The sequence below is a fragment of the Antrostomus carolinensis genome, unplaced genomic scaffold, assembly GCF_000700745.2.
Source record: "Antrostomus carolinensis isolate BGI_N321 unplaced genomic scaffold, ASM70074v2 scaffold11793, whole genome shotgun sequence".
Classification (NCBI taxonomy): Eukaryota; Metazoa; Chordata; class Aves; order Caprimulgiformes; family Caprimulgidae; genus Antrostomus; species Antrostomus carolinensis.
Genome location: NW_010303195.1, coordinates 11,683 through 24,443, shown reverse-complemented (window position 1 = coordinate 24,443; position 12,761 = coordinate 11,683). Strand labels below are relative to the sequence as shown.

The following is a 12,761-nucleotide window of genomic DNA, read 5'->3' as shown; positions in this document are numbered from 1 at the left end:
CTGAATGCTAACCAGGGCAAAAAGATGTTCCTAACATGGTGTCCAAAATGCCCTCTGCTCACAAAACCACTCAGAAAACCAGCTCCCCTCTGCCTTCTTCCCTGCTCGGTTGCTATCCCATTTGCAAGGGGATGCTGTGGGTGTGAGCTGCAAAAGATCTGCAGCAGCAGCACTGGGCAATCAGGATTGGGGAAGACCAGTTTTCCAAGGCTCTCCTTGTGCAGATCCCACTGCAGATTGCACTTCTCCACTGATGTTGCCTTGTCCTTCTGTTCCAGCAGCTCCTTGCACTAGGAAGGTCTCTTCTGAACTTACTTTGGGATATACTGGTTGTATTTAACGCTCCTTCAGCCAGTCAATCTCCTTAGCAAAATGCACCAATTGTTTTTAAAAAGTGAGGTTAGAACTTGTCCATCAGAGGTGTTAACAGGCAAGGCAGGAAATGCAAAGAGACTGATCTAATGCTGCAAGTTTAAACTTAATTCCTGGCTTATAGGTTCAGTCATATAACCTTAATTTAGCATTAATGCCCTGGCTTGGCTGTGAACAATGAGGCTGAGCAAGAGGTGGGTGTGCACAGTATCACATTCCACTCCATCCCTGGGGCTCAGCTTTCCTGACTTTATTTTCTGTCTCTCCTGAATAATCACCAGTCAAGTTCTTCCCAGGTCTTTTGTTATGGGAATAAGACACACTTTTTGTTAACAGTGACTGTAATTAGCTACTGGAACAGCACAGGGATGGACTAGGAGAGCTCTCCAGGTATTTCAAATAGGGATGTGTCTTCTCAAAGGTCCACTGGTGCTCTAGCCTGGCACCCACCAGATCTGAGGGATCACCACCCTCATTCACCACGTCAGGAGGATGCTCTGACCCAGGAGGAGCCAGGGCACAAGCAGCATCAGGCTGCGGGCTCACACCTCCATTTCTTGTCCACAGCTGGACACCAGCCTCCACCAAAACCTCTTTCTGTTTGTCACAGGCAGAAAAACTCTCAGGCCAAATGTTCCTTTTTCTGAAGCATCTGCAGGTTTTGCTCTGTGCCTTCCCAAACCTCACACAGAAACCATGTGCTGGTGCCCACCAAGGAAGGGCTGAGTTGCCATCCTCACCCAGCTGGCCAGGAGGGGTGGAGAGCCTTGGTGGTCCCCACCTCAAAACCACATGCCTGGATTCAGGATGTGCCACCCATTTGGGAACCACAAGCATCTTCAGCCTCTGGGCAAGGAAGGGTCCAAGACCAATTTGGTGTCCTGCTGGGCTGTGCAGACACTTTGGCTGTGTGTCAGGACTGCCTGCCCCCCAGAACACCCAAGCAAAGAGGGAAAGACAGAGCTGGAGCGCTACGGGAGCGGCACTGAGGCAAAGAAATTAAAACAAAGCCTAGAATTTCATGACACTGTGGGTGGGTGGGTGTGATGGACAGAAGGATGGATGGGTGGGACATTAATTACTCCATGTCTCTTGCACCAGCTGCAGCACACACCTACCTGTCTCTTTGAAGCACCAAAATGCAGCTACTGGCAAAGGAGTGGCAAGTCAGCATGGAGGCAGCCAGGAGAGGAGACCAGGTAAGGAAGGAAGGGGGTTTTTGTTCCTCCTCCACACCTGAGGAGCTGACACCTCGCCGCCCTCTCCCTGCCTCACCTACCAGGAGTTGTAGCTCTCCAAAAACTTGCAGTGAGTTGCTAAACTTCACACCTCTATGCTCCCATGGTAAAATGGATTTAGGAACATGTCAGACCACGATTAAATAACCAGAGGAGCCGAGATCTCTCTCTTCCCACTCCAAGGGAACAAGCTCTTATTCTCAGGTGACCACAGGATCCCCCTTGTTCACGACATTTGCTTCTTTCATGCTTTACTGCTTCATGGTTGCATGACAGGGGAGGGGCTTCTTACAAGGGCAGGGAGTGACAGAACAAGGGGTGATGGCTTGAAACTGGAAGAGGGGAGATGGAGATGAGATGTGAGGAAGAAATTCTTTGCTGTGAGGGTGGTGAGACACTGACCACTTCAGGTTGCCCAAAGAAGTTTCAACCTTCCCTGGAAGTGTTGAAGGCCAGGTTGGATGAGGCTTTGAGCAACCTGGTCTAGTGGAAGGTGTCCCTGCTGATGGCAGCGGGGCTGGAACTGGATGAGCTTTAAGGTCCTTTCCAACCCAAACCAGTCTGTGGTTCTATGACAGGAGCTTGGGCTCCTTCACAAGCACCCTGAAGATCACATCCCATTGGAGCAGCCGTCCTCTCCTGCCATCACCACAAAGCTCTGTCCCACCCTGCCAGCCAGCAGATCACCAGAAAGATAATAATTTGTGCCTGCCAGCAATGCCTTTACAGAAATAATTGGCACCACATTATCCATCTTGGAGCAAAAAAAGCCAAGCTCCAGCAGCGATGCTGGAGAGGTATCCCAGGTGTCTTCCCACATGGGCCAAGTGGTAAAACACAATGGGTGAGGTCTGACTGTACCTGCAAATCCTTGGAAGATAAATCCATCACATACAGGTAACTCCTCTGTGCAGAGGACCTGGGGGTGCACTGGAGGCTGAGAAAGTGTCCAGGAACCACCACAAGCCCTTGTTTTTATACCTGCCCACTGATGCTTGCTATTGGTCCCAGTTGGACACTGGGGATACTGGGTAGATTGGCCAGCACAGTCAATTCTTACCTCTTTCCTCTAATACTCATTAGGACCTGGTGTGCAAAATGGAGGTATGAACTTCTGCTCCAGACATTCTGCATCTTTCAAACCTGAACGTGCAATTCAAGCCTCCAGACTCTGCAGGTTTGAATTACAGATTTTGGATCAAATCAAAGGTTATAAATGTGCAGGTGACGCTGCCAAGCATGGCCTTGACTGCTCCCATGGATCAAGCCATCCCTAAGTGAGCACATCCCGGGCTCTGCCCATCTTCCCAGCTCTGTGACCGCTCTCTAGGCAATGCCCTACCCGTGCCCGGCACCCCGGTGATCTGAAACCTGGTTTGAACTGGCTGTTCAACTGCACTCTGCTCTACAATTAACCAAATTAAGGTAACAAGCTCTGACATAAACCCCATTTGCTGATCTTGCCAGCTGCCAAGACTCTGGTAATTGCACCAGCAAAGCGATGGGTCACCTGGGGCCTCTCTGCAGGAGGGACCTATTTCGGGTCCATGCGCTGCGTGTTCAGACCCTTTCTTTGAAAATGTTTGTTTGCTCCCCAGTCATGTCCATCCCAGTTTTAATAGCACAGCAATCTTCTCTTGCAGAAAGCATTTAATGATAATTAAATATTTTTCACTTGCCTAAACAGTCATCTAGAGAGCTCAGCAAGAGAAGGGGGGCTCTCAGCGTGTCTCGCTCATGGAGGAAACCAAGCGAGGGAGAAATGTGCTGTATATATGAAAAACCCCAGAGGAGAAGATCCACTCAGCTCTTGAGCCATTTCCTGAGACAAGCAGTGAGAGTTCAATTGACTGAGTCAGAAAAACAAGACATAAAGAAACAAACAGGAGCAAGGGTTAGGAGAGCATCTCTCCAGCAGCTCATGGCTCCCCAGGAAGCACACACTCAGTAGCTACATAAGCTGTTTTGAACAGGAGCTATTAAACTTGGGTCTCATAGCAATGGGTCTGAAAGACACCACCAGAAACCCTGTACCAGCAAAGAGGGGACCCAAGGAGGAGCTGGAGCTGCTGGGTCACCACCAGCTGTGACAGGCTATGACACTTCCCCTCATTTCAATGACTTCCTTCTGTTTTATGGAAAAGTTCCTCTCTCCTCCCAGCGCTGCGAAGTTTTGTCAATATTATTTCTCCTCCAGGGTGAAGCCAAAGGTCTGGGCTCCCAGATTCACTCAATCCCACACAGAGCTCAAGCTTCACAACTTCTTCTTTTGCAATGGTCCACCAGGACACTACTTGGGCCAGAGAGCACGTTGTTACCTTTCCCACCTCCTCTGCATCCTGCCGATATCACCCAAAAGCCTTTTTACCCTCCTCCTCCTAAGCAAACACCTCCCGATTTCACAGCCTTCACATCAGCCAGCATAACATTTGCTGATGAGAAATGAAGGAGCAGATCCAGAAGCAGCGGTGGGAGGCCTGGAGAGATGCAGGGCACACAACGCAATGTGCCTCTCTGGGAGCCAGAAAGCACAGAGGCAACACAGAGACCCTGGATCAAGAGGCTCCCTTTGATCCCTAGCACAGCATGGAAAGGTGCCTCCTCAATGCCCTCGTGTCTGTCCCCATAGAGCAGATTAACAGCAAGGTGCAAACCCTAAACAAACCACCCAGTGGGTTTCCACTCACTTCCATAACCTTGTTTTATTTTTCCTTTTCATATCTGCACAAGTTCAATCCACATTCATAGAAACTTGTGATCCAGAATGACAAAGAATGAGCCACCTGACCAGGCTCTGAAGGGGCTAACAGAGCCAACCAGCTTGCCATGCAAGAGAGCCAAGAACATCTGGGGAGGGCAGATCCTCCTGGCTGCCACTCACACCTCTAGCACCATTAAGGTCATTAATTTCAGCCCAGCAGCTGAAGGTTGTGGGAAAGGATCAATCTGAAATGCAAACACATGTAGACACACAGAGACAGAGCCATTGATTGCACTGATACACCTTTGGCTTCAACGATGGCTTCTGCTGCAACCAAAGAGTTTAGAGAGGCAGAGAGAGGAGATCCAGATGGAGATGCAAAGAAGCAAATACCAGAGTATTAGCTGCTCTCTAGTTAAATATGTCTGTGTTGTTGGGTTAGCTGCACTTGTAATAATGAGAAGCCAACAAAGCCTCTTCTGTCAGTTGCCTTAAAACCCACTCAGCCCACAAGCGTGGCGAGCAGGGTCCTCCAGCAGGTCAGAGATGTGCTCCTCAGGCTTGAATGCAAGACACTGACCTTGATCAAGCTCAGCGTTTGGCAGTTCATGCAAGATACCAAAAATGAGCAACAGGCTGCAACCTGCAGCTTCTTGGATAAAGCAGCTTTTCAGATGTCAAGGCACATCTCCACCCTGAGGAGTTAATGCAGCTATGAACTTCCAGACAATGTTGTTAAACAAACAGCAGTTCCCATCATCATTAAAGTCCAAGCTTCCAGTGTGTGTGTACAGAGCCACTCACAGGGATCAGAACAAGAAACACAGGTCGCTGACTGACTGCTGCTGTATTTGGGGTTGTTTTTGGGGTTGGTTTGGTTTTTTTTGGTGTTATTAAATGCATTTCATTCATTTTTGTACTTGTAAAAAGACAAAAGCCCCAGCAGGCTGAACCCTATCCTTAAATCTATAATTGCCAAAAATTTTCTAGGCAGAGTGGGCAAGGAAAAAATTGTCTGAGCAGAAAGGAACCGCTGCTCTCAGTCCAAGCCAGGGCAAGCAAGCTGCCTCGCACGCTAACCTGCCATGCCCACCTGGCCTCAGCATTTACATCCACTCTTTGGCTGGAAGAGAAATTAAAGATTAGAGAATGAAAGGCTCATAAAACATAATTGTGTTGTATCAACCCTCCAGCATTAAGATGCCTGATTAATCTCCAACATGTGCTTGATGTGATTTAGAGGTGCAGGATGCTGGCAGCTTTCCCAGCTTCCTTGTTCATGCTCTCCCTTGGTACAGTCTTCCACTCTCCCATGTGCTCCGTGAACAAGAGGGTGAGTAAGGGAAGCACAATAGCTTTCCTTCAAAGCTTACTGCTGGAAAATCATGTCAGAGTGGCATTTCTGAATGCCAGCGGAACAAGAAACAGCACGGGCAGCTGCAGGGCACGCTTTTCTTGCCATCTTTTGAGCACAAGCCTCAGCCTCAACTTGCAGGGACACACTGAAAAGCTTGAAGGACGTTTATTACCCATTGGCTTTGCCTCCCATCTGCCAAAGAGGATCTAAAGTGTGAGTTAGTCATGGGCTGGCTGGGTGAACACCCATCTGGTTTGGCTTTGGGCTCCAAATTAATTTGAGACACCGACAGCTCCACCATCAGTAGATTCTCATGGCACAGGTCATGTCCTAGAGTCAGTCCCTTGGGTGAATTGGTCCCTCTGGGCACAGACACCAGTACCAGCTCCCCTGCTGCATATGACAACACAGTCTGTGCAAAGACATTGCTGCATCTACCCTCAGCTGGGAAAAAAGCAGGTCATGCCTGATGTGGCAGGAAATAAAAAGAAAAATCAATTAAAACCAAACTCCTAAGCATGGACTTGCTGATCAGGTTCACTCTCAGATTGACCCTGTGGACACAAGAGATGAGACCAGGTCAAAGGAAAACTTGTGGCAGGTTTCTTTAGCTATGCTAAGTGCTCATTCCTCTCTGGATGGCCAAGTGTGATTAAATGTAGGTACAAATCCAAGAGAATTCAGACAATGATCACTCTTGTTTTCTCTTAGTATCTGTGTGCCATTGTGCTTCGAGGCAACCTGAGATTTTAATTACCAGCCACGAAATCAAGTTTTCCCGCTACATCAGCAGCCCTGCCCTCCCCACGCTCCCAGCTGCATCCGAGCCTGTGCTGCTTGCAGAGCAAAACCCCTTGGTCTCACTCCAGACCTGGCTCAAGGGGCTTTTTTTGGGACATTCAACTGACATGATCACTGGCAGCAGAGGAAAAAAAATCTGGGAGAAAAGGAAGAGTGAGTAAACTTTCCTTCCCTCAGATCTTTCTTAACCACTGAATTTTTTAGAGAAAAAAAAAGAGCAAAGACAAAAGTTTGGCCAGGGACGTAGCAAAATAACCTCACAGAGAAAGGGAGAGATGAAACTGGTGTTTTCTAGCAAAAGACAAAGGGATTTGATAAATCAAAGTAGCACCCAGACCTGCACACACCCCCACAGCACCAAGATGCTGCCTCACATCTGAAGTACAGAGACAGTATTTTTAGGAAGCTTCACAGATGTGCTAAGGACACGTTAATGACTGAAGGTTTGAATCTTCATTTTGGTGCTTTCAGAAACCCTCTCATGTCGAGTTCAGAATTTTCCAGCCACAATTACACCTCTCAATACATTTTTAGGAGGAGTAAATGATACTGGGGTGGGAGGTGCCAGTGCTGGCTGATATTGTACACATCTATTGAAAAACAAAACAAAACACAAGATTAAACCAAAACTCTCTGCCTAGTCTAAACTCTCCATGGCAAATATCTGGAGTTAAACCTGCCTACTTTGTCCTTAATTCACCCCGTGCTTGTTCAGCAGATGCAACTCTGGTCTCTGACAAACCCAATGAAAGGAGTTAGAATAATGCTGCTGCCATCAAACAGGCACTCGAGGCACCACGGATGAGAAATTTAAGATCAGAAATCAGGCATTAAGAGGGGAAAAGGGACAATAAGTTCAATAAAAATAATTAAATGAGTGTTAAATTCTATTTCTCCAAGTCCCAGATACCCAATTCTTTTTTTTTGTTGGTTTTTTGTTTGTTTGTTTTTAAGCAGAACTGCTGGTGAGGAATCACAGTGAGGCTGAAGCCCAGCACTGCAGCACTCCCTGAACGTGCAGGGACATCCAGGACCAGCACCTCACTGCTTGACCTGCCCAAGGGCAGATAAACTTTTAAGAAACTCTAGGACATCAACAACAGGAAAAAAAAACATACCTGAAACATATCTGTAATATGTCTTTTTAGAATTTTTTTACACCAAAACCTTTCCTGAGACTCCTCACATGTAAAAAGTGTGGGTGTGTCCTGAAAGATTTGCACTTTTTTGGTTTGTTTTGTTTTTTTTAACCATTTCATGCCTAGTTTAGTTTTTAAGGCACTGTGAGGTACAGGATATGGATTGGATATGATGAGGATTGGATATGAAGAGCACAGCTGCAGATCAAACCACACACCTCCGTGTCACATCCAGTGCAGAAAACATCCCTTGAACCTGCACAGCCACTGTTTGAACCAGCTGCACGACCTAGTCCCAGGCATCCTGCCCACCAGGTCAAGAATATGGTCAAAAAATACCCAGAGGTGGCTGGACAGAAAGCAATTTGTGAGAGTAGAACCAAAAATAATCCTAGCTTTTATAAGACTGAATGAAAAACTGCTGATCCTGTCTATGCTATGAGTTATTTATACTATTTCAGTCCTACAGACTGGTGGGCTGTAGAGTTGGAGGTCCATGCATAAGGTTTTACACATTAATACACTAAAGTCCAGGACATTAAACTCTAAAAAAACCCCACAACTCCAGCCCCACAAAGGCTTGTAAAAGTGTAACTTTTGTATTAGTAAACTAATTGCATCCCAAGTGGGTCAGCTATACTGAGACAAACTTCCAAGCAGTTGAAAGGCTGTCTAAGTAGGAAACCAACTTCTACCCTCCTTTTGATGTTGCATGAAAGAAGTGATGTAAAACAGCTGTCCACAGAAAGATCACAAGGAAACGCTATTTTCCGTGGGGTAATATTGCCACATATTTCTTTGTCTTGAGATGTTAACTGCTTTTCCGAAAATAATGAAAATATCCAATGAAAGGATAAAAAGAAAACAAGCCAAAAGCTGAAGGCGGGGAAGGTCAACAGAAAGACATAGTTCTGTGAAGTCTCAGAAGTTTCCACATTTGAGCAAGAAATTGTGGTATCGCTCCTCTTCTCTGTTTATGGATCGTGTAAACATAAATCACTAACGGGACAGGAGCCATCAAAGCAAGTTAATCAGCTCTGCTCAGGCACTACCCAGAGTGTCATGGGAACACACAACCCTTCACCGCTGAGACTGCAGCCCCAGACAAATCAATTTGGGGTGTGTTTCACCCCAATAACAGCTGCTGGCTCAGGACTGAGTTTACTGAGTTGGTAGTGGTAAGAGTTCTTTGTCCAAAAAGCCTTAGAACTGGTGTAGAAGAAAACAAGGGCACATGGAGGAGCAGCAAAGGTACAGCACTGTGGTTGTGTATGGGACCCAGGATCACCCACCTCCTCAGAGGTTAAACAGGCTTTTGGAAAAAAAAGTGACCCATTTAAAAGCATCAGCACTTTAAAAGACTGAGTCTGTAGTATTTCACCTGGAGAAGATCCAGCAGCTCTGGACTGTACTAATGCACAGCACAGCCCCAGAGAGCACAAACACGGCAGCTTCCAGGTGCATCAGGTTTGTCCCCCTGCTCCAAGGCAGCTCCGACTCATTTAAACCATTCCCAAGAGGTGTTTATTAACCTGTTCTTGTAAATCTCCAGTGAATCAGTCTCCCTGGACAATTTACTGGAGCTCTGTATTACAGTTAAAAGTGTTTTTCTAATGGCTAATTTAAATTTCCCTTGCCTCACAGCTTGCACCCATCATTTCTTGGCCCAGCGAAGACGGAGAGCAGTGCAGCACTTTCCCAGTTTCAGTTATGCTCTAAGTGATGCTACTATGCTTTCCTTGAAGAAAAAAAGGGGGAAAAAAAAAAAAGAGACAGACAGCTTCTTGATGCATCCATGGTACATAAAAGCATCAAGTTACCTGGCATGATTTAAAGAAAAGTGAGAAAGTTGCAAAATGTATGTGGAAGCCAAGGAAGGGCATATGAAAGGAGCTTGCAGATTCTTAAGGACTTACCAGAGAGCTTGCAACTTCCATAAGGAGATTAAGAAAATCCACGTTAGAGCCCAGGCAGAATCCCAAGCAGGATGTTGTAAAATAGGAACTAAGACACACAAACTCAGTGTGCTACTTAGGACAAGGTGTAAACGTGGGCTTTGTGAGGAGCATCCTCTGTAGATCCCAAGGTTCCCACTGTGGAGCAGCTTGCTTTATGTTGAGCATTGTGTGCACACACAGGAAGAAAAGATCTTTACCTTCTGATGTTATCTAACTATTCTTTTGATCTTATTACCTTTCACCCTGTCGGAAGTGCCCAGGTGGTTTAGCAGGAAACTAAATGTCACATAAAATGAGTTGTACTACAAGATGTGCACGAGTCATAGCTGCACCGCTCCAGACCTACCAAAAACTTCAACTGTAACAGGCTTCATAGAAGGTAAAAAGCTCCTGAGACTTCAGAAGAGTATAGGATGGGGTTTTTTGTAAACAAGAGTGAAATCTCTTATTGGCTACAGATATAAGTCAATAGAAATATAATGAATGTATTTATACCTGAGGAACCAGGGTAGAAAGGGATTCACCTTCAACAAAAGGACAAAAGAACAGCAGAGAGGGAGGGAGAGAAAGTGATTCTAAAGAAGCAAATTAAGATTATTACCTGCAAGCAAAAAACAATTGTAAAGACCTTTCATTGGTAAAATTTTAAAGAACTAACAGAGATTTATGTTTTCCTTTTAAGAGAGAAAAAATGTTGAGCAAAGCAGCCTGGGAAGATATAAAGAGGAAGGAGGTATATTTTGTGATAAGCCTCAAACAATGTTCCTGTTGAGCGTAGGCACTGAGCTGGAAGAAAATAAAACCTCTGATAAAGCAAGAAATTCTGCAAAGGCAGCACTGGTTCCCATAGCTGAGACAGGAATTAAGGCAACCCACGTGTACACACAACCATACAGACATACACTTCCCAGAGCAGAGACCAGCGGGACTATCTATAGATTTTATCCACATTTAACAAGTAGGGGCTGTACTGTTCCCCAAAAAATGTTTATTTTCATAAAACTCAGACAAAAAAAAGCACACAGTCAAGCTTATCTGTGTGGGTTAGTCAATCAGATGGGTTTGGGAAAAAAACAACTCCCTGAGTTTGAGAGGATTTTAAGTGCGTATGCAGAAAATGAGCAAAAACACCAGAAAATTTGTATTATCTTCCAATTTTTATCTTTCTCTTTCAGCTGTTAGTTGACAGACATGTGCTAGTGTCAGCTGAGAGCCCTAATATCACCGGTCATCATGTGGTTTCCGCAGCCTTGCCTTACCCAGGCATCCCTGTATGACCCCATGGACTCAATCAAGCTATTCCACAGCTGAAACAGGAAGAAGAGAAATGCACAGGGGCAGTTTGGGAAAGAATTAAAATGTCTGAGGGTTGGTTTGCACATACAGATGCTTCTCTACTAGAAAATGGCCATGACCAGCCACCAGTTACAGAAAAGACTTTTGAGAGACACAGCAATTTCCATTCCCTGGAGACTTGGCAGCTCTGCAATCTCAAAGGGAGAGGCCGCATAATAAGTGCATTAAATAGAAAAGACCTTGGGTGATATATGCTGGGTTCCAGCAGCATGAAATCCAGAATAACTTCAGCAAAGTAAATATGTAATCTCATAAATAAAATGCACAAAAGTGTTCAGCCCTTTGCAAAGCATGAGCTGGAAATATCACCCAAGTATGCAAGAGAACAAAAGATGCTTGTAAAGCATTTCTGCTAGCTCTGAAATGCTTGGGTTAGGACTCTTGGGTTTTCTCCCTGATTCCCAGATTCTGCTTTAACTGCACAGCACCTTCAAAACAAAAGGGAAACATACTCACCCTTTGCAAGCTGCACGAAGCCAAGAATGATGATCAGAGCCAGAGCCAGCAGTTTTGCCGCAGCAAAGGCATCCTGAACACGAGTAGCAGCTTTCACGCTGTAGCAGTTCACTGCTGTGAGGAGCACTAAGGGAAACAGACAAGAAGAGAGACATCAGTTTTCAGTGAAATGCTTAAAACTCAAAACAAATTATGATAAATTGGCATTTGGGTTTTTGGGTTTTTTTGCTAAAACTTAAGGAAACACAAAGAGTGGTGTCCTAAAATAGAAACTTTTCAAAAGCACAGCTCTGCAGCCACGCACTTCTCTGTTCTGTCTTTCGTTTTGGTAACAGGTGGTTTAAATAATCCATACACTTCTTGGGACAAGGAACTGCCCCACTGCACTGGAAAGTGTATTCTGAGGGCATATAAATAACAGTGATTACCACAACCATGGCAGCAAAGTGTTCTGCTGCAATCCCTGTTAAGTCAGTCCAATGTGGGATTTAACAGATGGGTAGATGAGGTGCTGAGGGACATGGTTTAGAGGTGGAATTGGTAGTGTTGGGTTTATGGTTGGACTCGATGATCTGAAAGGTTTTTCCCAACCACTATGATTCTGTGTTTCTGGAATGCTGCAGTTGTGTGAAAACACCATAAAAGCCTCAGGACAAATAACATATATACAAGTAACTATAGATCCAGATAGGATCTATAGTTATTTGTATAACAAGAGCACCTAAAAGGCTATCGAGGCCACACCGTGCTGCCCGCTGCATACATCTAAAGGAAGAGCCATCCCTATCCTGCCACATTCTGCAAGTCCTGAGACAAACAACGCCTGCAGGTCAGCAGCACAGATGGGAAGAGAAGACAGATCTGAGGAAACCTTCATCCTCTGCTTGACCAGCGGTGCTGGGGATGGTCCTGCAGACTCTCAGAGACACTGAGCAGTGCCGCACACCGCGGTGATGGCAGAGAGGGCTGCACGGTGTACTCTTGTACTTGACTGTGCTGTCTCCCTGTACAGCATTTTGCTGGCTCAGAAGCTCCCATCACCTACAAGTTAATGCAGCTGTGATTAATGCAACTAATGAAGCCTAATTTCCTACCTTTTTTTGCCCTCTTGCCCCATCACCCTCATTCTATGATTCTATGATATAAAACCACAGGAGGAGGAAGAAGCATTCGGATATTTAAAGGGGTCTTATTGGCTCACTGCATCCTACCCTGCCTGTGAAAAATCAACTGCATTGGTAAGGGTTCAGGGAAATGCACACAGAGCCCACGCCAGAGCTGGGAATAGAATTCCTGGAACATATGGACATAGACAGGCTCAGACATAGCCATAGGCTGAGTCTTCAGAGACTGCAGTATCTGGGTCTGACAACAACAATGAGA

General features: G+C 45.7%; 1 protein-coding gene across 1 annotated transcript in view; it reads right to left on the bottom strand.

Annotated features, from left to right (window-relative positions):
* SLC7A5 (solute carrier family 7 member 5) overlaps nt 1-12,761 on the bottom strand; it is a gene marked incomplete at its 5' end in the record, with an annotated part of 34,452 nt that overhangs the window by 10,015 nt on the left and 11,676 nt on the right. Inside the window, one exon of the mRNA XM_010164016.2 lies at nt 11,379-11,504. Coding sequence (XP_010162318.1) covers nt 11,379-11,504 — 126 coding nt within the window. The remainder of the gene's footprint in view (nt 1-11,378; nt 11,505-12,761) is intronic.